Raw genomic sequence first — 26,546 nt, forward strand, 5'->3', positions numbered from 1 at the left:
TCTTTCGGCTGAAATATATATGTATAGCATTTCAACTTGCCTTATTTACTTTATAATCGTGTTGTTATTGTTTTTTTTCAAACCTCAGTTACTTCGCGCTTGCGCGTCAAAGTCGACTTACTTAAGTACTGAAATATCGACACATTCCAAGAGACGCCCCTTTTGTCATTTCATATACTGAAAAAAAATACATCATGTTAAAAATCACTAGCTTATAAAAGAATAAACCGAATAAAAGTTCCATAATTAAAAAAGGCAACTACAAACTTGTTCTGAAGTTAAACTTCAAGGCTTTTCGGTAAATGCAAACTGTATTATATTGCAGAAATAAGAAAAATGTATAAGGTGTCAAAACAAATAGTTGCTATTTTATTATTTCCTTTATTGCATTTCTATCTTGCTTAGCATTGTTTCTATAATAATAATAATAATAATATGTTTTTATTCTTTCTTACGATTATTTTTAAAACTTAATTGCTATTTGTATTCCGAGACATATTGAATCTGTTATCGATGCGAGGATTTACTGTTTCAACATTTTACAAATAGGAGAAATTTTACTTTTAATAGCAGTTAGATGGCTGCATATTTATGCTAACTTTCTCCTTGTCCTTATACTATCCTTTTCCCGAAAAAGGCGATAGGCGCAACTGCAGGCTACTATATGTATATATAGAATAGTTTAAATAATAAGAATGCATTAAAAACTACAATATAGTAGCATAAGTATAAAAGCAAGGACTAGGCCATAGTGTGAACCACTGATGCTCGCCAATGACTGCCATGGTCAAGGAGTATTCATCAGTCAATTGACCACCATTACCTAGGTCGAAAACTTAAAACCTCTTACTGTTGAAATAATTTAAGAGCATACATTTTGATAACCTTGTTTCTTTGTAAGTCCACATCACCTAGCTAAATGGACGGTCCCACACTTCTCCAACAGCACACTCCGTACAGATTCGTTCGGGTTAGAATAAGCTGAATCAAGGGCAAGCCTTGCCTATCGTCTGATCCTGGTTGGCCTGCATTTGTATTCCTGAAGCAGTGTTACTTTTATGATGTTCAGATTGGTGGGTAAGCCAGTAACCGTCCGCAATATATATTCCCATGGTTCTGATCTTCTAACAGTAGCATATTACTGCGTTGTATGATGAAGCACCTGGTGAAAGGGAGTCGAAGGTCGGCAAAACGTCCATAGGGCGGGCAGAATGAGCTTCGAGGTCATTAACTCTGCTGGGTTGCACTGATCAAACGACTCCAAATCTGACGGTTAACATCTTCTTTAAAATGTATTCTTATACGAAACAGTACAAGATAAGCTCGTAACAACTGCAGCACAATGACAACGACGGTTACAATTAGATTAAAAATGCAGCCTCTTTTTAATCATCTAGTTACTAATGAAGATCTACATTTGAAGAAAATCGGAGACTGTTTTTATTTGGTTAAATAGCCTAAAATTGTTTTACATTTTTAAAATAGTTGGTCTCTGATAAAATGTAAGCCACATATTCTCAGCTTTTTATGGAATTTACGAAATTCAATATTTATATATCACATTAATACTCGTTGATGATTTTTTAATATCAGGCACTTTGGTTCAGCAGATATGGGCCTATTTGTATGGAAAGATCCCAGTGTGAAAAACCGTTTTTCAGACGACCTGTTTGTTCTCTTACAAGTGCAGGGGTCCATATTTAACCCCTTTTTTTCTCAGAAACGCTCTTTTAAGGTACTCTTTAGTAACCGTAATAATACTACGAAAATTAATTCTCTTGGCCAAAATAATTTCTATTGACGCTGCTGAAGGTCTCCTAGAACGAAAACGGTTACGGATCCATAAACCATGGAGGATGAAAAAAATTCGAACACGAATATGACCTCCATCTTGGAGTTATAGCGGCGGAAAAGATCGCCGAGTAAACCTTGTAGTCGGTGAGAATTCTATAATCAAAGACATCGTAAACACTTGGTTAAAAAGGATCCAGAATATTTTTAAACCTCATGGCATACTCCCCTGGAGTTGAATTGCCAGCTTCGATAAAGGCCGACCCATTTCAACGTAGATTAGTGTTGGAATTGAAGATGTGAATTAGTAAATATACCAACTATATTTGCTTATCTCAATCGGGTAATTTAGATTAAAAAAACGGACGAATAGGTGACATATGATTTGAAGGAGGATCAAAAATTGAGGTGTAGAGACGCTTGCTTCTCGTTGCCTTCACGGCGACCCATTCTCGTCCCGACTTATGAATGAGTAGTATTAACCTGGGCTAACTAAAAGCTTACAGTCTAATGCAGGTATGATCCATTGATATTTCACGAGCTTCATTTTGCCAGTGACGACTGAAATGTGTTGTTGACAGCTGAAACAACAGGTAAAAAAGTGCCGCTTTAAACAAGCCAAATTAGCGAATGACGCTGAACCATTGATTTTGCACGACGACCACGGTAGCAGAAACGTAGAGATTACGATTGGAAATTCTTGCCAATCCGCTACACCCACCAAACATCGGCCCCAGAGAAGGTGCACTTTTTAAAATCTCGATAGCTTCTGAATTAAAAAAAAAAAGGAAACCTCAATATCATATATAGTATCAAAATGACCTTTTGACACTTAATGTCCTCTCGCGCCGCAGGCTCTTATAGCGGCAAAAATTTAGAAATTAGAAAAAATGGAGCCATTTCAAACGGAACAAGCTAATATAAACATTTTAATATACATCTTATTTTTTCGACATATTCGACAAAAAGCTAAACGGAAGTAAGTTGCGATAGTAATTCAATGTAGAAATCGGGGTTACTATTATTGACTGATAAATTGTATAATGATATACACATACTGCTCAAAAAGCAAGCTGCTATTACGCATCCAGACAAGAATAGGCGATGGGTTGTTCGAAATTCTTGACCAGTTGCTGTGGTGCCCAGCAACACCAGGTTAAAAACTGCACAATATAGAACACACTGCTTACGTCCCAGACGTTTTCCGTAACCTTAACGACACGATGCGCTTCATTTCAGCATTATCAATTCAAATTGTTTCGCAGTGAAAAAGATTCTGATGAAGCTTCCCAGATGTCAACGGGAATAGAGGGCGGCTGCGGTATCATCATTTTTTTAGTCTGTTTGACAGTCAAACATCGTAATCGCCTTGGCCAATGTTTACGTCTTAAATAGTTGGTTATCATCGAACTGTTCATTAATTCCAGCAATAGATTTTCTCCTATTGAACGCTGTTTATTTTCGGCCCTAAACGAATAGGACATCTGAATGCCGGATAGTAGTTCAGCGTTTAAGCAGACACATGCTATACTAAGAAAGGCTTTGTTTTGCCTAGGTGAACTAACCATTACAGCGCCGCAGCCCAAGGTTGTCACCTTTACACACAAAAACACTGATTCTGGGAACATTTTTATTGGATATACGAGAGGAACCGTAAAAGAACTGATTGTTACTTCACCATGTTCAACTAAATCAGTCTAATAGCTAAGTTGCGACACGCGATAGCAAACGTCTGAAATCCAAATAGAATTTAATTGTTCTAAAGAGATTCAAAAATAATTTATTATCTCGTCGGAGAAATTATACGCTGTCGAGATATACTTTTCCTTGAAGTGGCTCTTAGTGCGTCCCGACAGCTATTTACTTGCGCTTCGCATTACCATACTAAAGCTAGTCACTCATCGAGAGTTTAAGAAGATCCGTATTAAAATACATTACATCACCTATGCCTTTTTGGAACCAAAAACAATCAAAGTTGGACGGACTTTAATCTAAATTATGTGGGTATTGAAAGCACTGTTCGATCCTGTTCTTCTCGGTCCAGGGCGTGATTGAAGCTTGGAATGAGGTCGTACGTTGTCCTTAAGTAAACGTGCCGTACGCCGCGCACCACACGTCCATGTAGCTCTTCAGGAGCTCAGTATATTCAGCACCACTTTTCCTTTAGGCAGTATCTGTTCAACGCCATTATATCGTTTGATCCTTCTTTACTGGACGGTATAGACTAACGGACGTTTTCTCTACTGTGACGATGTGCTCCCGACGATTTTCCGTTGGTGATGGTTAGGCAAACACCTCCCAAGAATGCCCTACCCGTGTCGCTAGCTGTCCCGAATTGAAGAAAATCATTTTTATTCGTCTTCTTTATTTTCAGTATTTTCGTTCTAGGGTTATAACATGTGTGTTGAAGAATTACATATTGAACCCACAGAGAGCGGGCTGTCTACACTCTGGCTTGTTAGTTTCTTTGTTTCTATGGGTCTAAGATGTAGTTGCTTACTTTGTGAGCTTTATTTAACCTTTCATTTTCCGTTCTTAAAATTTCGTGCCTATAACATAATGTAGTTTCGCCGAAGCCCTCGTTGATTAGGTTTTTTTTACCAGTCTTCAACGGATCTTACCAGGGCTCCTACGTTCGAGAAACCGACTTTTAACCACTACGCGCTGATTTTTCATATTAAATGGTATTTTTCTCTTCAGCTTATTATCCTCCGATGATACTCAATCAATATACAGCAATAAAAAGCTAAAGATTCAATGTAAGCGAGTTCTCTTGATAACGGTTCATAGTTTAAAATCTATCTAAATCCGTCGGCCCACTTAATAGTTACGGACAATACAATGAATAGTTATTATACCTTCACAGAAAAGGGGGTAACCTTCGAGTACGCCTTGGTAGCACTAGGGGTTGAAAGTGATCAAAGGCAAAACAGCGATAGGGGCTGTCCATGACCCGTAGGCTATATCGCTCCGAAAACACTCAGCTTACCACGTATAAAACGTATTTGCAGTAAAATATCAAAAATTAGATATTAATAGAGTGCGACATTCATTTACAGCATGATTTTGGTTCGCCTCGAATATTTCATTGAATGCAACGTTCGATCAGTTCCATGGGCATAAAGCAAGATGCGAGGTTTGTTCCTCTGCAGAGAACTCGAAATCGCTTCATAACTGTATACGTTATAACTACCCAGTAATATTTATCAGCGCCCACTTTACCCTACTTTAGCTCTAATTACTAATTAAGGTACAGTTGTAAAATTTGTCTAATTTGCCCTAATATCATGTTATTATTATTATCATCTCCTTATCTTCTTATCAGGATATATATTTCTAGTAGGTAAAAATAGAAGGTAAAGCTTCGCAACCCTGCAACTAAACATGTGGTCTACGTAAAGCTACCCATAGGGCAAAAGCATTTACAGATATATGTGCAATTTCTACGATGCAATTCTCCATTTAGCACTGAGATCCTTGTGGGTTTTACGGCGCCGCCCATGGCGCGTCATTCTAACCTTACATTCACACGTATTCATTTCGTAATAGACAGTTGTTTAAAACATACTTACAGGCACATCGAGATCTTCTAGGGTGGCAAGAAAGGTAACTGTTTCTCGCAGAAGCTGGCTTGTACCATGGCTCCGTCTCGAATTGTATTTGTGAGATTCTTGTCGCTCACTGACACCCGCTTTGATAGCGTCAAACGACCCTCTGACTTTATAACTGTACCCCGTTGAGACAAATAACTAAAATAGTACGTAATAATATATAGATATAATAACAAATGTGTGATGGAGAATGATGATAAAAGGATCACCTTTTCATCAGCTTTTTGACATTAGTTCATTGTTCGGATACCGACATAACCAATACTCAGCTAAGTTATTGGCTGGTTTAACCAACGCTATATGGAGAGTGACATTTTTTGCAGGTTTCCTATTGTTCTATTTCTCGCTAAGCTACAAACAAATATTGCAGATACCAATAGTTATAGAAATATCTTGATTTCGTTCTTTTTTTTTTCGTTTACAATGCCAGATGAATGACTAGCTTATTTTCTGCGTATCTATATTAATTTATATTTAACTGGTAGTTTTGAGTGTACAACCGCTATACACGAGCTCTTTTAAAAATTGACGGCGTTTATTAAATCATTACTTTCAAATTTGGCTTTCCGATGTCTGAGCTGCTCAGGACGCGGCCAATCTGTGCTTTCCTTTAGCTTGGTCATCGCACTAGGCTCTGGTTACCCAGCACAAAGGAAACACTCTTTCCAATTCAACTTGGCAAAGAATCTGGCAATGGAAGTTGAATTTCGTCGAGAAGCGGATAGAGGGCCTTCGCTGTCGCGCGGTTCGTCTTCAACAATGGCTTCGACAGCGGCGATGTACTCAGTCTCTGAAAAGACAGCATTTACAAAACGAAAAAACACATACCTTGTTAGAATAACGACAGTGTTACAGGATAGATTAGAGATATTGTTGCCTCTGTTGAATGCGCGGCTGGAAAATCTATTTTAGTTCAAATCAGTGATAGCTTGTATGAGGTCGTCGCAACTAGGACGGCTCTAGGACGGCTTATGTAAGAAATATCAAAGGGAAGGGAAAGGATATCAGACGTTGGTCCCCAGCTGTGTTCCTATATTCGTTCGAATTACACTGAGCCGTCGATATTTGTACATAATTTCCAAATGAGAAAGTTGTTTACACGCTAAAAATAAGTAAATTTATATTGCATAAGAACAGCGCACAAAAGCAATAGCAGCGAGTAGCATTATTGCGCGACAATAATGGTATCCTTTGAGCATTGTTCAGTTGGGAGGCGGCATAGAACAATATATGCTTTTTATATATTGTTCTATGCCGTTTCTATTGTTTCTATATAGAAAGGAAATCATACAAACAGCAATATTCAATCCAATATCAGCGTTTATCACATTTACTATAATGATAAGTGTTTACGTTCTTTTTTTGACCCTACGATTTAACTGGTCCGCATGGGTAAATGGGGTGAAAATACTTAAGCAGACACGAATAGGCCCTGCTCCACTTCAAAATTAAAAACTCAATTTTTGGCATTTTATTAGCGACTAAGTGTGACGGCGGTAACGCAAACCAGTTGACAAATCCTGCTAGCAAAGCTGTTGTTGACAAGCTTTCGTTTAGGTATCTGCTGGAAAATCTAAGTTTATTCCATGTATGTCCGTCGCTCTCTATATCGCAATTTAAAGTTAAACCTTATTACTTGTTAGTAATTTACTCGGAAGTTTACCATCGATTTCAATGAGCTCTTCCGGAGCCTGAATCCATTTACCTTCGCTTCCCTTGAATTTTGTCATATTTCAACGCTTATCATAATCTATAGGTTGGCCAACCTATAGATTCTGATAAAAGCCTCGTTCGTCCATTTGCGACAAAAATAATATACGTTTTGGGCGAAAGCTACTGCGTACTACGTCGCGTACAGAGTTATTGAACGTAGAATCGATCATCGCGTTATTTAATTTCATCCTATGCAATTCGTATTAGTTCTCATCATGAATTGTCAAATAATATTAATTATTATTTTCTAGACCGCCACGTTCACTGCTGAATTCTGGGTTGCTACTGCCCCTTCGAAGCGACCCAGTCATATGGGCTGCAGGTTAAACACTGCAGGCGGTGAGCGAAATTTCAAACGTTCGTGCAGTAGTACTGCACGTCTGAGTCCTCGGTTTCAGTTGTAGAGGACGTGTGATGCTGTCGGGAATTGCTGACTCCGGAGAATTCTAAAATTTGCATTTTGATATTATAGTTTAGCGGTCACTCGTTTTGAGAACGAATTGGGGTCGACACCAGCGATGAGTGTCCGTAGTCAGCTCAGGCTGTGCGTTCGTTCGTTTAGAGGAAGTGGGTCAAAAAGTTAATCAAACACACGATCTGACTTGTCCGACACAGAACTGGCCTGTTGTCTGGCTGGGTATTGATGTCTAAGCGCCGACATGGTGTTACAGTTCAGGGTCAACATCTACTCAGTAACTGTAGAGCGCATTTACACACTTTCTACTGCGGTTCCGCATGTAGTTAGGTCTAGGCTTTTACTAGGACCATATTACAGGTAGGAAGACACACATAGGTGTACGGCAGAATGAATAACACGTTGATTTAAATGAAAAATACTAGCATGTACGGTGTTACACGACTATAGAACTGTACAGTACCAAACTAGAGGTCACCAACACATTGATTTTTAACAACTTTTTTTTTTTAACACTTAGAATTGCATTAACTTTGACCAGATCCTTGAGCGTTTCATTTGAAAGGTAAAATGTACAAATACGTAAGCCGTGAAACCCAAGTATTGAATTGGCTAAATTACAGGAATACTCGTTGTTGTAAGATGCGTATAATATGCCAACAGCAAGCCGAATTTCTAGTTTTTTTTTTTTTTTTTTTTTTATAGATTACATAAAACGGTGTATAATTATCGATTACCCGGGAAGGAGGTACCTTTTTGCAATCGATGGTCTTCTTTAATAGTCGATAAGATTATCCTTCAGATGCCTCAATTGTCGTTGATACAGTTATGTGTTTTTCGTGTTTGTAATGTAACATGCTTAAAAAAACTGATATTCTCAGTAAACAGGATAATCCATTAAGGTATAGCTTGAAGTTCATATTGTTTGTCACTTTTGCCCATCGCAAATCGCGCACATCGTCGACTTCTGCTTCCATTACGTAACAAACGGCATCCATCCTACCTCTTTGCTAAGGATTCGTAACTTATGTAGGAGCCTTTAACCATGACTCACATACACTATCAAAGAAAAAAAAAAAAAAGGTATCAATAAGTGAACACTCAGCATTACTGTGACTTCCTAATAAATCGATCTATTTGAATAAAAACGGAGTGATATCTGAAAGAGTGTTCCGCATTTAGGCATTGTGCCTTCAAACACCCCACTGGACGGGCCGTAAAATGTCCTGCAACATAGCTCAAGGACGCCACCCGCATCATTAGGATCGAACGATATATTTGTAGTGTGCCACTACCACACGAATGATCCACTCGAAAATCTATTTTGCTGAAAAGTAAGCTGATCACTTCAACGCTTCAAACTGTCCAGGTGTAAACCTGCTTCCTATTTCCTACCTGGCCAGGTTGTTGTTGTTGTTTGATAAGTGCCGTATATTGAACGTGCGTTTTATATATCTGGGCAACATAATCTATCGGGAACCGGATCACATCGGTTCTTATGTCTAACGGCGGATCGGGTACAGCACCCAGCTGGGTCGAAAGACCACCCATGTTCAGTATTGTCAGTATCCATCCTGAAATTGAAAACGAAATTAGAATTGGCTTTCGCTGAAATGTTATCTAAAACGTACAGCATAGGCAACCAATCTGTTTGACTACACAGGTCGCGTAGGCCAAACTGAGCAACGTTGAAAGGAAACGATATTGTCAGAAACTGTGACGAAGGCCAAGTCAGGCTAAGTATAGTTCATGTGTGTTTTAGTTATTTTTTGAAATTTGTTTCGAGTCGAATTGAAACCAGCTTTGATTCGGCCACTTTTATAGATTCGTACATCCGTATTGGATACCGGGCTATAAAAATGGTTCAGTCTATCGTGAAACGATAAGCATATTGATAGCAATAGAGGTTTCTGAGATCTGCTATGGCGTCAATCCTAGTCCTATTCTTCAATTTTTTGAATTCACTACAACGAACACGATGGCAATAATCGATGTTGAAACGTATGTGCTTCGCCTTTAACTTTGTTAATCGTTGGCCACCTAACTTTCGAGGGTCATCGCAGTAGCGGTTCGTTTTCAAAACTTAGATACCACTGTCACAGAAACTTGAATTGCCTATTGGAACAGTAGTACATTTCTAAAACTGGCCCACACGAAAAAGTAGGTTGTGCGACACTGGGTTTTCGAATCTTCGCATAGCTATGCTCACCGTAATGCCATCCGCGCTTTCTCACAATATGTCACTTCTGACGTCCAGTCATGGAGCCCAACATGAAATCGTTTTAGCTCAAATATCAATATCACGTAAACGTGCGCCTCCTTTGCCACAAGCTAACTGTCTAACTTCGTTAGAAAAAAGAAACCAACCCTGCTGATCACTGTCCGGAAGCTGCGAACTTGCCTGGCCTGGACTACCTCTTCAGTCAACAACATGCTACCAAACACAGGTGCACATTATCCGAAAACTAGGTGATCTTTATAGACAGGACACGTACGTACAATTTAAGCACATACTGTGTTTTACTGTTTTGACGTGCTTGCTGAAATGGTCTCACGATTGGCTCAGTTCTGAGCTCGCTTAATGCCATCTGCTGAAAGCGCCTCTGCCGCTATTCCCTTCAAGCAATATATCAATTGATAGCATATTATGTCCTATAAATTTCAAACAACGATGGCTACCACACTTTTGATAGTCGTTCGATAGCTGAATGCCGCATATAGGGCTAGTAAATAGGTGTCTATAGACCACAGACGCACATTAGCATATATATTGCATGCATGCGCCATATTTTTTCCGCTCTATTTAAGAAAACAACATACGATAAATTGATCACATCAATCCCGCCTTCGTTCTCCGCCCTCTCTAGCTTATTTCATCTGCTTTCAAATTGTAATATAATAGCTCATTTACATGAGTCGAAATACGGCAAAAGATGTTTGCCTCGCCATAAAATGCCCTGCACATAGGACTTCCGTTTGACACTAAAATAAACAAACACTTGGTTCCAGCATCATGCACAGTTGTATGAATTGTGCCATGAACGGAACAGTTTACATTAAAATCAGTACGCCACGTATTACGTATGAGCTATAAAGATAAATAAAAAAAAAAAGAGGCGTAAAGACGAGTTGATGGTAATCGCTCCCGAAGTCACATAAACAATAACAGTGGCGGCGCCCGGTTCAACACACGGATGTCACAGTACCACAGGTGGTACAGCTCCAAACGCATGGAACTTTTGCGTCGCTTATCGAATAGCTTTGCCACCATTATTGAGATCATCGTCCAAAACCACACTCCTTTGAAGTTCACAAATACTTTCGCTGTTTCTATAGCTACGGTGCCGTCTCGTCTTTTACGATACACTGGCCTATAGTGTATATAGTATAATCAATTGTATTTGTTTTTCCCGAACAAACGAGAGTTTCAATAACGTTATAAAATTCCTAACAGGTTTGTGTATATCTGCCACCTATGGCGTATGTAACTTTATTCATATATCAAAACGATATCTGAGGATCCCCGCTCACTTCCAGGATTGGCAAATCCCCTCGATGCTCGTGCTAGTCGATGGATTTGATAGTCAACTACAGCTGACATATTATCAAGAGTAATTCTTTCGTTTAATTAACATCGCTCCACAGAATAACTTGCGGGCTCGATTTTAACTGGAAGTTAAAACGGCAGTGTACATACATTCGTACTATTTGAAGCATTTTTAGATAGCTGTTTTCGATAGGCGTTTACAAAAAACGATACCACGTCCAGTATTAACTGAATGGAAATACTTGTATGCATACATTTCTGTAATAACCCTAAATGGACAACCTGATAACGGACGAAAGACTTTTTTATACGATACATTATTTAAGATGTAATAAAGAATTTGAAGAAGTGAGGTACTTCGCAGTCGGGTGCCCGTCATACAGCTGCAGATATTGATGACGGTATTTTGTCATTTCACACATTGTATTATATGTTCTAGAGATGGATAAAGCCGCAACTCTATCTCTAGCCTTTGCTCTAGCCCTTCAGCTTGTAAGATCGGTGTCGTACAAATATCTCATACACTTCTTGGATCCCCAACCTTTACGGCACCAACCAATACGGTGCTTTTTAACGTCTTGTTATATATACATATATATATCTCGAAATTGTGAACCCTTAAATCGACAGTGTTCCAAAAATGAGTGTGCACTTGCAGAAAAAGCAGAAGTAATGTCTAACACAACGTGACGAAGAAGCCACGGTAGAAAACGGGTTCCGAGGCCATTTACTGTCGCCTTGAACCGCATTTCGAGTGAACCCTTCATTTCGACAAGAGTGTGAAAGTATTTGATCTAGGTAAGCGTACAGAGTCACGGATGATTCACGAAAACCTCAAGTACACGTCACATAAAGGTCACGTCATAAAAGTTAGGCAGATGCTTTCTAAGAACAATAAAACGGAAATAATTTGTCGGCATTGTTTGTTATTTAGTTGTTTCGGAAGAGGAGCAGCAAATTGCCTTTATGTTTATCTGAGGTGAAATTTTTATTATGGGTGAAAAAATGAACGGCGTGAATGATTGCTGACTTGCTCACGACCTAAAGGATGCGGCCTTTGAGGGTAGAGGCAAAAGTTCGTGTTCTGTGTGTAGTGTCCAGTGAGGAGACGTCATACCAGCATCCTTCTTCCAGAAAGGCGAACGCATTACTGAAGAAATTTATCGGCATGCCTCGCAAACTTCAGTGCACTGGCGGACAGCTGAAGTGTCTGAAGAAAGATTATATGTTCATCAACGAAACGGTGGATCGGCGCACATAAGCCTGTTAGTACAGCATTGGTTGCTTGTATCCTGGTCAACGATATCGACGGCATCTGACTTTTACGTGACACAGCGAAAGTGCTAAAAAGGAATTAAGAATACAATTGTCGTAAAATAATCGACCAGGAATACTAGACAGGCCAGAGTTTAACACACTAGATTATCATACATGGAGTATTATTGAACGGAAGCTCAGAGAGCGTGGAAACAATCACGTCGGCTTAGTCACCGTTCGCGGAAACGAGCCTGTAAGCGGTTTACGATACGAACTTAAGCTGTAATCTCGGCGAAACTGAGTACAATTTATGTACCCAGTGAATTGACTCCAGACCAGTTGGAAATGCGTGTTGTGTATTCCACGTACATTTTATAAAACCTTAATTAACAAAAAGCTCACCTGGAGCATACGGTCGCTATAGACGAGACATAATTAGATCTCTATTGCCAGTCGGAAAAGAACCAGATGGGAGAACGCCGTGTCCCTGGAGAAAGAAATCCAGCTCGATGTCGAAGTTCGGACGTGAGGTAATAATAGTACTTGCAATTTACATCAGAAGCATCTGCTACTATAAAATGCTCGCCAAAGTGTGTAGAAATTGCTATCTATAGCTTCTCCAGAGACTGATAGGTCGTTAACACGGCAATCGAAAACACGCAGTCTGGTTTCTTGATGACAACACCATTCGTCGTCACCATACTTCAATTACTTTCTGGAGACTAATAACCCACGTTAGCTTTGAGCCATTTAGTTTCTAGGTCCATGTTCATGTGATTACGGGACTTTCCATACCCTAAAAAGCACCATTTACAGATACGCATATTCACTATCGGTTCATTTTGAGAAGCCGTAGATAAACAATATGAAAATGCGAATGGTAGATACATAGCTGTTCAGAAATTGCCAGAGGGTTGGGGAAACAAATATCATTTAGCCCAGTCAGGTTGCAAGTTCTTCGGTTTCAAGGTTCATCAGATAACAGAAAAGGAGAAGAGCGCATTTTGCGGTATCTTAGGTACTTTTGATTTCTTTCGCATAAAAGACCGGTTTCTGGGACAAAAGGTATATCGCCTTTTGCCTAACGTCTCGTGCATAAGTTGACTGACTGGATCTTAAACTAAAAGGTCAGAGAACGTTTCAAGTTCCACTATGCTTGGCGCAATTTCATAATTCAAGGTGTCATCAAAGCTGTAGTAATTATAACTGAAAACGGTTTTGTCACCTTGATAAGATGGTCGATAACAACGCTTTGATAGTGGATAAAGTTTAAACGGCGCGCATTTTTTTGGCTGGAAAATTATCAGTGATTCTAGGAACGGTGAGTTATCAGCAGGACATCCCCAAACAAACAACAAAGCCAGGTCGAATTATTATCAGGACAGAACCTGCATCATCCACAAAATAAAGAGGCACCTTCTCAGAACAGTCGATTTAAATTCAATCATATGCTGGCCAACGCTACCGTAATGCAGTTGCATTCGTACTCCAAAATATCGCGGTTTGTTTCATTTCAGCTTGATAGTGATACGATGTAGTCGCAATATATTCATCAGTAGAAACTATCTCACCACCCGAGGAATATTTACGGTAGCTTCTGGGACTAGCATCAGCATATCGTATACGAACCATACTACATTTCAACGGGTTTACAATATATATATTCCGTTTTGAAATAATATGAAATTAACAAAGATACTTAGAAGTAGGCAAGGAACATTTTCTCGGTACAATGTTCACCTACAAAGTAGTCTCAATGCTTTCCGGACGTCGTAGAATTATCATACATCGACTCGGAAGTACATAACCTTCAAGACATGCAGATGGGGCATTTCATAGGTAGACACACAGTGTTCTGTTGTAGTTTCCGCCAGACTGTCTGTGCTTGTATAGAAACAATTTTTTTTGTAAAAGGAATAACAGGGGTACCACGCCTATCGTCTTATGGTCCCTCCGTCCTTGTATCGCCTAGACCTGATGCAAATACAAACAAAGATAGGTCCAACAATTTCAGCCAGTCACGTCAATACGTGCTTTGAATAGAGTAGTTATTACAATAGGGAAAGGCATATTTGATGTGAATCCGTGCTCCTCGAAGGTTAAGAATCCGATACGAAAGGTTCACAATGTATATACTGACGAAATAGCTTCTTTGTCAAGCTTTGGGCAAAAAATTAGAAGTGGTCCTTACACCCTGAGACATATATATATATAACAAAAGTGATCGCAATGTCTGGTAAAAGTCTTTCATAATGTTATGATAATGTTTTCGAACTTTTCTACGATTGAAGGTTTGATTATTTATAATGATGCTGTTTTTCAGAATATCTTCTATAATTCTAAAATAATTTTATCTCTTCCAACGGTCGATCGTTCGTATGAGTTCAACAGAAAATAAAAGTTTAAGGGGATTAGATAATTAGCGGTAACGGTAAGAATAACAAACATGGTTAACCTTTCTAGATAATGCAATTCACACATTGAGATTTCCCGAGTTATTTTTTTGAGGATATCTTTGTACGCGTGCCACGTTTCCATGGAGTTATTATCGTTTACTGACCCTTCAAACAGGTTCACTTTGTTTTCGTAACTAATGAGAGGTGTTCGATCTTACCTATGGAATTAGCAGATTGTTTTGTAACACCAAAAAGCAACCTCTGGCACTTGACACCGTTTTCACTGAAATAATTGATTTACGATCAGACCTTCGTCGGCGCGTATCTTACTTTGCCTCCGTTTCATCCCCGTTCTGCTAATATGTATGTGTTATTTCTATTACATTTATAAAATTCTTTCTACATAATTGCATGTTATTGTTCCTTCGAATTCAAACAGATATCAAACAACCAGATTTTAAACTTACGAACTGCAATGAACTATCTTGACGTATCACTTATATTAAGAGGACTGCTCGGACAAGGAGCGTCTAATATAATCTGAGAAATACTCTATTTTTCTCTTGATTGAAACCGATTCCATATGATATATCTATTTGGAAAATCTGAGACCGATTTGAACCGTTGAAATTGCACCACAACGAGCGAAAATGTCGAGTGAATTCTCAGTGGGTACGTTTAGCTTATGGTCTCGATCAAGAGCTGCTCGTCACACCCAACCGAACCTTGTTCTTCAGGATTAGAGAAGATAAAACCTTATCGTAAGTTAATCGACTTGAGATGATGAACTTGACCTGGTAAACTGTTGAATTTTTCCTCTTTGAATATCATTAGGATTCACAAAGCCTTTCATTCCATGAAGAACTAACCAGCGGCTAGCGTCACAAACCACATCGAGGCCAATTCTTCGAAGATTAACGCGAACCACACCCATTGCCCTCTCCATAGAGTTACCGACGAGGCCACAGCTAACTGCTGCCACACCAGCTCGACACCGAATCGCGCACAGGGTCTCAATGCAAGCGTAATTTCTGCTACAGAATCTTGGAGAAGGTACAAAACAATAGTCACCAGAGTGCCTGAAATAGGTCAAAATAAACGCAATGTAACACATCTTGAGCCCATTCCTTTATGCTCGTTGCTGTACACGGCCGCCAATGCCGTTAAATAAGCTCTTTTTCACATCACGAACAGAACTTAATTAACTTTATGGTTGGCCTCTGCAATATTACGCTTGTATGATATTAGGCATTGTTACGTGGGGAGCGTCTCTTTCCACTCTTTTCGCACTGGCCTCGTACCGTCCGGATCTATTCGAATTAACGAAACGATAACTCAGTAGACGTCTTACAGATTCCCTCGGAGCCTCAAAGATAGGATTTTTTCAATATATCTATTATTGTACGTATTATAGTTGCAGATTACTCTACTTTCGTCGGAATAAGTTGATTCATTTGGTACTTTATTTGCGAAAGCTGAAAATATTTAGTCCACAAAGGGCAATTGTGCCTGGATAAGTTTGGCTATATTATTCTATCACGTGGCATTTTCCACACTGGCACAAGGCCCGAGAGAGAACATACTAATATGGGTTCATTTTGCTCATATTAAAAATACAAGAACAACAATTTCTTCCGGTCGATCTGACATAATCTCTACTGGCAGTTTTCGAAGCAATACAAACGAAAACCTTGTTCACACAGTGAAGGACTGAAGATAATAGATAACAGATAATAATAGGTGATAGAAGCATCAAATTACGAAAACACAATCTGTAATTGCCCTTGAGGACTATAAAAGAATTAAGGTGATTTTAAACCCTTTATGGTTTATGGCTTTATGCCAATGGATTTATTAAGTAAATATCAAAGTCTTCAATTTGAGGGCCTAATAGCTGCGACGTGCTCTCTTAGGAGAAGTATTTTGTAAACTGGTCTAGTTAAGTGTGAGTGCATTACTAATACTATACAATGACAAAATAGGTAAGTAAGTAGCTAGAACGACTCACCATTCTGCTGAGATAGAATAAGGTCAGGCTTCATAACATGATTGGGTTGACATAATGCCTCAAGGAACGCCTGGATATGACTGATTGGTAGTAACAATGTTTTTTCGAGACGTTTCTCAATGAGTACGCATATATTATTAAAAGCAGGATTGTCGCTAATGCTTATTCATTCAAGTGTGCCCCTTATTTGCTTCGAGTTTTGCCAACGACACGTAAATGCTACACGGTTTGTATGAATAAGAAAGCTTTTTCAAATTTTATAATTCCATCTATATATATATATATATATGGGGTTGTTGCAGAAGGAGATCTTTATCTAACTTTTCTTTTAAATCTTGCCTTTTCTGGATCTCTTAATAACCCTGACAAATTGTCGATTTTAGAGAAGTTCACAGTATAAGCTCTTCGAAAAGTGGTTAGATGGAAAATAAATCTAGGGAATAATGGGGCCTTCTGTGCGAATACAGCAAAGTTAATTTTTCAGTTTTTAGGTACATGCATATAGATATTCTTTCGACACCAACGACAATCTGACGATGATATTAAATATATTTGTAACATAAACACTTCGAAGAGCATGTTGTAAACATAGATCTATGTTTAAGTTCGAGGCAATATGGTCTCAAACCATTTTGCACCTTGCGGCTTGTTGCTTCACATAACAGATCCGTTGTTCCGTAGGCAAATTAGTGCAGACAATACACGTTATTGGTACGTGTTGGATCAGTGGCAAGTTTATGACTGTTGTACGACAATGGCATGCGACGCAAGCAAACAAAAACAGATGCTTCTACACCTTTGACGAAGTAACCAGGTTTTCTTTTTACTCCGAGTTACCTAGACCTGAGTGAGTTAGCTCCAGACCGCGGATTAGACAGAGGCGGTTAGAAACACCTTCGGGAAAGGAGAGAGAAAGATACAAGAGATAAACATCATCGATAAACATGGCTCATCCCTGAGAGCCAAATGCAATCATCACATGGTCTCAAAACTTTGCCGAAGATCAATGATGACGCTATCACACACGGCGTATCCATATCACAGGCCCATAAAGTAACCGGCTTGAGAGAAACGTGTTACAAGAAAGTATACTTTTTGCATATATATATGGCAGCGGCCGTAAAAACATACTGTACAAAGGATTAGAAATTTAATGCACAATAAAATGGTTCACTACAGCATTTGTTTCAATGTTATACTACTCAATTGTTGATAACTTCATAGTTTTGACCTGGCTCTTAGTTACCTTCTAATCCGTAACCAATCTTCAGATTAATCTTGCGGTATTCCTCCAAAGATCCTTAGGAAAATAGTCTTTGTTCTAACTGAAAGGCTATTTTTCCAAATTTAATACTCACGTCTTACCTACGATATCCTGCACATACTACGTAGTTTTTACGTGGAAAAAGAAAGGCTGTACATTATGTAACGCGTAAAGATGTCGAGACCTCAGTGTAATTCCACGAATACGATTGCTAGGCACCTACCTGCGAGGCAGGAAATATTGGCAGATTTGACAGGATCTTTTGGAAGTAACGTGTAGTCCTGGATGTTCCAAAGGCCACGCCAAATCAAAATCACAGATGGTTGAACCACAAAAATGGAGAAGAGCTGATCGCAGAACGACCAGAGACGGCTGCCGTATGACTGCAAACGTGATCTGAACTGTACAGTCTCATTCATTCCATTTATTAACTGTTTATCTTTTCTCAAGTCACACATAGTAAAATAACCATAGCGTACTCAGAAAGGCACTTTATGCCTGTGAGTAGAAGCCCGCCCGATTTTCGTCCAACTGGCCTCTAATTACATATAAACATGCTGCGTTAATTAAATAGAATAGTGTTTCTAATAGAGGGAACGGAATTTATATACGGCAGTTAGCAAGCTTATATACAGTTTAATGACCTTCAACATTATAATAACATTACCTATTATAAAAAACAATAGTACAATAGACTTTTCATGCGCATAGTCAAGTATAACCCTTCTACTGCGGACGTCTCTTAAGCGCACAGAGTATACAGATGCACCCTGCTATCTATTTGACTGCATTAAATGAATGAAATACAGTACGTAGTTCTATTTTTTTCCATAATCGACGTACTACCACTGATTGATTTAATTATTTACGAACCTAGAGCTTTCTCGTATGGAGACAGCGTGCGAAGGAAGAGGTACACTCCATTTGGGTCTCGGGAGTCTAAGGTAATCTATCGTCTAGTCAATCGATCGATCGTTATAATAGCTCTCACTTGAGCCAATTATGGTCCGCTGTTTAGTTACACTTGCGCACTGGGGGTGGAAGTCTCTACTAGAATCATAGGGTTCTCTTGCTGAAGCTCGAGTTGCCATTACCTGTACGGGGTCTGTTTGTGTGCTTTGGATTGCCGTACTGTTTGACCATTTATCTACTCGGAGCTAACAATAACTAATTGAGTGAAGGACTGGAAAAATAACCAACGCAGAACCACTTTAGCTTAATATCCTCCATTTAGCTTCATGATGATAAGAGTGACGGCACTATTGCTCTCAAACGTCGTGCAATGAGAACGTGGTGCGATTGGACCATACAGAAATCCCTATCGAGAAAGTCCTATTGTCTGCAACGGTGATCTTACTTAAGGTTAACCTCTCTTCATCCGTGAAAGGTGCATTAACGTGACCGAAATGATCTGCCTATGTATCGAACTCGAGTAAATAAGATACTTGAAGATACGAAAGGAACATAAGCATCTGTCCAGCGAAACGATAGATATGTAATAATCCAATTACCAAAAATATAATACGGATAACAAAATCGGACTTCATGCATGTAAAGGGTCATACTGACAATTTACAGCACAAATCTTGTCAGGTAATATCGTGATGTAGTACGGATACATAAATCTAACCCATATCGAGTGCGAAAATATTGGAACTGCTTAAACTGAAGAGTATGTTCCCTGCTTGCAGTATTCTCAGTCTTATGAACTGCGGGAGCGGTCACGCATCCCTACGATACGATGCACGAATTCTAGGATGATATGACTAAGTGCAAAAATTAGTGAAGATCTGCGAATAAATCCTGCTCGTACTGTACTAGGGAAAATTAGGTAAATCGTAATTTCTTGGACGAACTTTTGCATGGAAGCGGGTAGTAGCTGCGAAGAGCAGTTCAGCTCGATCATGACGACACATAAATGGCACCCCTGTAACCATATTGTTGCGGCATCCCGTCAAACAAAGCACCACAGTCCCTGCAATAACAATTAGGGTAACATATGAATATGTGTATTGCCCTAATAGCACCTCTATGTACAGATTATCCTAAAACATTTTAACACAAACTCATTATTGCACTTCAAGATTATTCAATATAGAAAAATCAACAATAGCCTTCGGCTTTCAATGCAACGGTATTTTGTTCATTGAAGACATATGCATAGATCAGTGCAAACATGGTGTACCCTCCTCTGCCGAGCCCTTACTCTACTACGAAAGGCAGCCTTCGACGTTGACGAGGCAATATATTTTCCTAAAGAAAAAACAAATTCAATAGCAATAATTTTCCAACCAGCATCACGTAAGTTGGACATAATTGTCGTAAATGAAACGTGACGTAATGGCTGTATACACATATTGTTTCATAAGTAAAATACAATTAAAGCATTTTGTACCGCATGTCTAATCAGCCGCCTTTACATAGCCGATCTACCGATAACAGCCAAAAATGGGTCGGGAGGGTTGACGAAATCTACTCGCTTTCGAGTTTCTGCTGCTATGAGCTGTTTTCAATTAGTATTCAGCTGCGTATCAGAAGGCTTTAAGTAGTTATGCTATGGGCGAGAAAGCGATTTGGTCGCAGTTCACACCTCGACAATAACTATACTGCTATACTATACTGCTATACTGCTTATCACACGCCTTCCCGATAGCTGGATCTCGTTGCCCATATAACAGTTATTATCGTATGATAATTAGATAATCACAATACGAAGACTATACTATTTAATAACCTTAAAAAACAGGACCGGTAAAATTTCACTATACGAGAAAGCACAATTCCCTGTTTAGCAGAAGATGTGTTGTATGCGGTATATCGGCCGTGTCTAGCCAATTAAGCGAAAAATATTTAGGTACTTTGTGCCTTTCATCGCTATTCAGGCTAAACTTCAGATGATGGACTAATTTACCCCTAGACCTCCTACTTTAAACCTACTCCCGTCTACTTCCAATATAGATTAACATGACATCGGCAAGATACAAACAACTCCGTACATCAAAGCTAGCATTTCTTCCCATCTCTAACTAGCTAGAGATAGATACTGGACAAAAAATGAAAGTGTCCAGTAGCTAGCTAACGGCAGTTAGTTAAGCAATTGTGTTTAATTCAATTTTTATTGTGCATCGTGATTAATCTGGCAATGTCATCGTTATGATTGTTATTTTCGACAGGACTAGGCCTTTAAGCGCCCTGTGACACGGTACGAACGTATTTCAGCCAGAAATAGCACAGCCGACTTTAAACGGCCGGGCGTGAAACGGCCGTCCTGGTTAGCATTGTTACTTTTAAATTCCTGCGGTGGTAACATGCTTACCTAATAGATTCAGGGGTATATAATTGTCTAGTTTCAAATCTGGGCATACCACATTTCGTTTCATGCTGCCAGGAGCAGACCTTTCAAGACAATACCTTAGATAGCTTGAGCACTAGACATAAAACTTAAAATAGTCCGACTAGATCCCGGTCACTTCAGAGGGAGATTAACATATAATTGTAAATAATGCACCATTCCATCTTGAAGAATTTCGTCAAACGTTTACCCCTAGCTTAATATGGCTTTTATTTCCACTGCCACGTACTTGGGCGATCCCGAATTCAACTAAGATGATGTTAAAAACAGTCATGTACGCGAATCGTTCCATTCTTAATCATTGCTCCCTTCGAATTGTCCGGTTCGAACCCGGTTCGAATCGAGCCATTAAAGGCAAACTTTAACCAAAAGAACTTCGTATAGTTACTCTGTTCTAAAAAATAGTATCTCTTACAAGTCAATTTTTTTTTTCGCGAAAAAACGCTGCCAGCCGCACCGTGAAGGGCTTAAGAACCCGTGGCCTGGTTTTCTTTGAATTCAAACGTTTTCGTGAAAATAAAAGTAGGTCCGCTCTACTCTACCGCAACCGACTAAAAACAAGGTTTAGGAAGGGGTCCTCTATGAGGGTGAGCGTCATGTCCTTTCATTGCCGACAGTTTACGCCGCCGACAAATACGAAATTTCACACTGTCGGAAAAAGTACTCGAGTATTAAAATTGAAATGTTACGTTCGTTCGCCATTGCTTCAGACCAATGGCTCTTAATACGAAACGAAGTGTGTATATGCCCGAATTCTAGACCACTAGGTAATTGTAAGAAAACACATCATCACTGCACTACCATACGACATTGAAGTGAATCAACTAGAAGTCATCGGCCATCGACCAACATAGAGGTCAACAAGTGTTCTGAAAATGTTTACAGCCCTACCTTTGAGAACTTATTTTATTTTTCCTTTGTTTTTTTTTTTTACAAGTTCCATTGTCAAGGCTATTTTTGATACAACAATCAGCGCTGTTGGTTTTTATTTAGGTTATAAATGTGTTTAGCTTAAAAGATAAATCAAACTTACCACAAATACAACTAATCTTCAGAGGCAAATATTTAGCGCCATCATCATTCACCAGCCTGATGCTGGTCTTCTATTTATGCTAGTGTTCAAAATTCTTCGTAAGTAATTCACTTAATCGAAGTGCAGCTTGAGTTGTTTGTTCGATGCGTGCAGTTAGGATCTCGGCCCTAGTATTATTAGACCTATCCTTAAAAGACCCACCGTTTCAAAAACAAAATTGGCACAGAACCATAGATAATGCATTATCTCATGCTTAGGAACTTCGCAACCTTATTACAAGCGTAGATCTCTACAAGCATACGTCATCAAACATGTCTAGGTGTCTTTCCTTTGTTTTTGCCTCAATCAAAAATACTAACCCAGTGCCCAGCAGTAAAAGCATGATATCTGCGTATGACCTAAGTAGTAATCGAGGAGGCACCAGAGCCCATCCCATTGAAAGACGATAGTCACGATAAGGACGATTCCTATGAGCCTTTGCAAGAGCTGCGCGGAATCAGGACACCTGGCAGATATAGCAATTAACGAATCGCAATGAATGTGCACATTAAGGGACAGCATCGATCCTGTAAAATTAGCAGAGCACAGAAAGTGATTTATTCAGTAAATTACGGCAACGGTATTGTCTATGGCGAGCTACATCTATTCACGTATCAATAACAAAAATTGGCTGTTATCCATTTGGGACGACCGGCCAACAGTTCTGTGAACTGTAGCTCTGACTATCAGCCATCGAGCAAACTGATTTGTCTATGGCTGTACCACAAAGACAAAAAAAAACCACAAAAAAGCTTTTTTGAAACAGAAAGATTTTTTTCGAACAATCCCAGCCGTCTCCAGTGGGTTCTCATAGCGTGTTTGTCCAGCTTGTTAACTGTAGCTGTTCTTATTTGGACGAAGTGTATGCCTCCAGTAGCAAAATAATCGACCTTTTAAGCAAGTGACAAACTATACCATCAGCTACCGCGGCTATCGTTCACTGCAAGAAATTTCGAAAAGCTTTTGACTTGTGCACCTTCGCAAGCTTTCAGGCGTTATAGATCTGCGTCAATGAAGCCCCGCCCACTGGCACCTGTATAATGTATTTATTTTACATTTTACGATAAGAGACAATTTCGTCTTCTACCTTTTAACATTACTAGCCCAAAATCCCCTATAAAAGCTGGATATTCTCAATAAGCAACGCAAGAACGTAACAATAATAACAAGCCTTTTGCAAGAGTAACCAGTGCTTAGGGTAGTTTAAGTTCATATGCGAGCTACAACACGTTCGCTTGGCGCTTGTTTATGGGATAGGAGAAAACTCATGTAAAAATCCAGCTAGAACGCAGTCATACGATGGTGTACAATTCCTAGCATGGATTTCGCGGCGATATCTTCGGTATATCGCTTCAGGGACGATCCTTCCGGCGTGCAGTAGTAAGTACTTTTACTGCTTGAAAAGATCAGTTTCAATTTCCCGCCCATATCAAGCAATATGCTGAATACACTTATGTACCCAAAAGTTCGAAAAAAACATTGTTTCATAATTCTCAAGAACTTATCGTATACTGGTGTCGATTGTAAACAGCATACTGAAAACCTAATAACACAGAAGTACTGCATTTACCTCTGGTGTTTTGGTTCGTTTACATAGGGAGGATAGTTTCACTCATCTGCAGATAAACTGCAGCAGTGTTACATTATAAACAAAGTTTGACGCGTTTCTGTATGGAGGTTTCTTTATTAGAGACACACTATTATGAGTGAAAAATAGAAAACTATTCATGCAGCAGTTCCCTTTTAGCTGTGAGCTATCGTATATTTTAAATATAATAAGTATGCTACTAGTACCGACACAAAGTCTGCATATTGAAAAGTTTTACCGTCGCAGGTTGTGCTTCTAAATAGTGTGCAGTAACGTCATTGGCTTGAAACAATATTCAAAAGTTCTATTTACCGTTGACGCGTGCCCTGCGCGTCGTTCCGTTCACATCCTACCGTGATTCAAGGCCCAACAGTAGACATATGTTGGTTCACTGCGCCACTCACACCGTGGAAACTGCTGTAGTTAGAATCCAGGCTCTGAACGAATAATTACGGGAACGAGAAGTGCAGGACAAATAGCTACGAGTTTTGCGAAGGAACATTTTTTTCGAATGAAAATTTTCTCGTCGACAAGTCACTTTATAATTGCGTTTTATCGGCTTCAGTTAACAGGACAACAATGGAACAAATGAGTTTGCCCATGAGCACCGATATGGGTATGAGTCTGAAGATCCTCGCTACTGAGCCGATGTTAGTCCGGGGACCTAATAGTTTTTAAAAATCCAGCGGGCGTTTAACGAGTATTAGTCTCACCTATTGTTAGATTCGTAAATAAATAATGTTTGTTTTATTTAACGCTTTCTATTTCTAATTGATCATCTGTCAACGACCAAATGTTGCGTAGAGCTGAAAATATTTACCGCCAAATATATCCATTCTTGAACTTTATGAGAGAACTTATGATTTGATTATAATAGTCTAATAGAACAGAAAAAAAGCCTTACAATACTTGACCACTAACAAACAGGGACATTAGAACAGAGATGCAGTGAAAATCTGCGCATAACTTGTGTAGCAGCCTAATAAAGTCTGTATTCGTGGCATCGTACCGTCGGCTATCAGCGTATTACAAATCTAACTTCTATGAAAGTTTAACTTAAAAAAGCTCGTTAAATTGCATTGCGAAAGGTGTTTCAGGCGACAATCTCTACAGAGCGAGCGAATTTTTCCCTTTTGCCTTGCTATGGAGTTACTTTACGCAGGCCTAATGAACCTGAACTATTTCAATGTCCTGATCAAACATGCAAAAGATCATTGTTCCAGAGCTGGTTTGGCATTATTTGCACATGAAAGGCTCGCTGACAAACGACACCTAATAGTTTCATCGTTTTAAAATATACTACGAGTACTGCTTATGTAATACTAAAAATTACGGCTGTCGATTGGCTTATACGTTAAGTGATTCATATCTTTTAAAAAAAAAAAAAAAAAGCCTTTTTCCAGACAGCAAAAAGAACCTTACAGATTATTCTTAATGCGGGCTGGACTTTTCGTCGTGATGAACAATGTTTTTTTTTTTACATTTGTGTGACAAAATGTGATTACCTAAAAATTTTTACTGCTCAATGAGATAATTCTTCCATCGTTGACGATGGCAATAAATATACAGAATGAGTGTGGATAATTTAAATGTACTGCTTACCAACGATGAAGATCAACCAGTAGCCGAACGGCTTATCATTGGGGTAGATGTACGTATCGGTCAGGAAAAAGCCTCCGCACCAGAGAAGAGACACCAACGGACAGGCAATTGTCAATGCTAGCACATGGTCAAGAAGTCGCACCCAGTGGGGAATTCTGTCGGGCGTACCCGCTGGGTAGGAAGGCATTTCCTTCAACTTAGCTGGGCAAACAGGGTACAGCTATCGTAGCTGAATGAGGATGAGTGACTAACTATCAATTTTTAAAAACGATAAAAAATCGATTTATAGTTACAGTAGTAATAAGTTTAACTAGCTTTGTGTAGTTTGGAATTTGATTTTAACTTCTGAGTGTAGTAAGGGCGTTAGGGAGTGATTTGGCTCTCTCTCTCTATCCGATACCCGTGGATACAAGACTTCATGTCAGTATATAGCTGCAGAGGTCTGTCAATTTAAGGAGCAGCACACAACAGAGATATGTGTGATAACACAGATAACGGCAGGTCGAGTAAGCCTGCTTTTCCCAGTGGTATCCACAGCTAACCCTAGACAAAAATCTATTAAAGCAAAAACGTATGCGACCACCTTTTCCTACTAAATCATCGTAAATGTCTTAACCTAACTTGAACATAAAAGGACATCGGCCCTCACTAAAAGAAAAAAAAAATCATTAAAATAACCAATATGAACTTGATAGACGTAAAAAAAGTTCTTGCAAAAATAAGAGTACCAGCAGCGATCAATGGATGTCGTTTTCCTGATAAGTGTCATTCGAGGTGGTTGATGAACATCGGCTAGGGGGTAACGAGGAAGTAACCGCGAAACAGGCTGCAGTTAGCCGTCTTCTACACAAATCTGTACTATCTGAAAAACAGATGAATCAAAATGAGAGTATTTACACACAATAAATTCCATGTATATAACGGACGTTA

At 39.2% G+C, this 26,546-nt stretch overlaps 1 protein-coding gene and 1 long non-coding RNA gene across 13 annotated transcripts in view; both read right to left on the minus strand.

Annotated features, from left to right (window-relative positions):
- Window positions 1-341: 341 nt before the first annotated feature.
- Window positions 342-5,494, minus strand: LOC147753427 (uncharacterized). Its single transcript, XR_015311301.1, has 3 exons — window positions 5,364-5,494; window positions 2,296-2,372; window positions 342-1,266 (listed from the first exon to the last, which is right to left on the minus strand). It is a non-coding gene; the product is annotated as an uncharacterized LOC147753427 (long non-coding RNA).
- Window positions 5,495-5,916: 422 nt separating this feature from the next.
- LOC111260991 (uncharacterized) overlaps window positions 5,917-26,546 on the minus strand; it is a 30,309-nt gene continuing 9,679 nt past the window's right edge. For 2 of the 12 annotated variants that reach the window (XM_022834135.2, XM_086968528.1), the window contains exons 2-9: window positions 26,345-26,478; window positions 22,747-22,892; window positions 19,859-19,977; window positions 18,226-18,398; window positions 15,600-15,809; window positions 14,949-15,013; window positions 8,926-9,104; window positions 5,917-6,192 (exon numbers count right to left, since the gene is read on the minus strand). In XM_022834135.2, coding sequence (XP_022689870.1) covers window positions 6,073-6,192; window positions 8,926-9,104; window positions 14,949-15,013; window positions 15,600-15,809; window positions 18,226-18,398; window positions 19,859-19,977; window positions 22,747-22,892; window positions 26,345-26,385 — 1,053 coding nt within the window. In that variant the 5' untranslated portion in view covers window positions 26,386-26,478 and the 3' untranslated portion in view covers window positions 5,917-6,072. Of the gene's footprint in view, window positions 6,193-8,925; window positions 9,105-14,067; window positions 14,309-14,948; window positions 15,014-15,599; window positions 15,810-18,225; window positions 18,404-19,858; window positions 19,978-22,746; window positions 22,954-25,616; window positions 25,868-26,344; window positions 26,479-26,546 lie in introns of those variants that run through there. The other 10 variants (XM_022834129.2, XM_022834128.2, XM_022834136.2 and 7 more) reach the window with 10 other exon arrangements.

Source organism: Varroa jacobsoni, unplaced genomic scaffold, assembly GCF_002532875.2.
Source record: "Varroa jacobsoni isolate VJ856 unplaced genomic scaffold, vjacob_1.0 scaffold_502, whole genome shotgun sequence".
Classification (NCBI taxonomy): domain Eukaryota; kingdom Metazoa; phylum Arthropoda; class Arachnida; order Mesostigmata; family Varroidae; genus Varroa; species Varroa jacobsoni.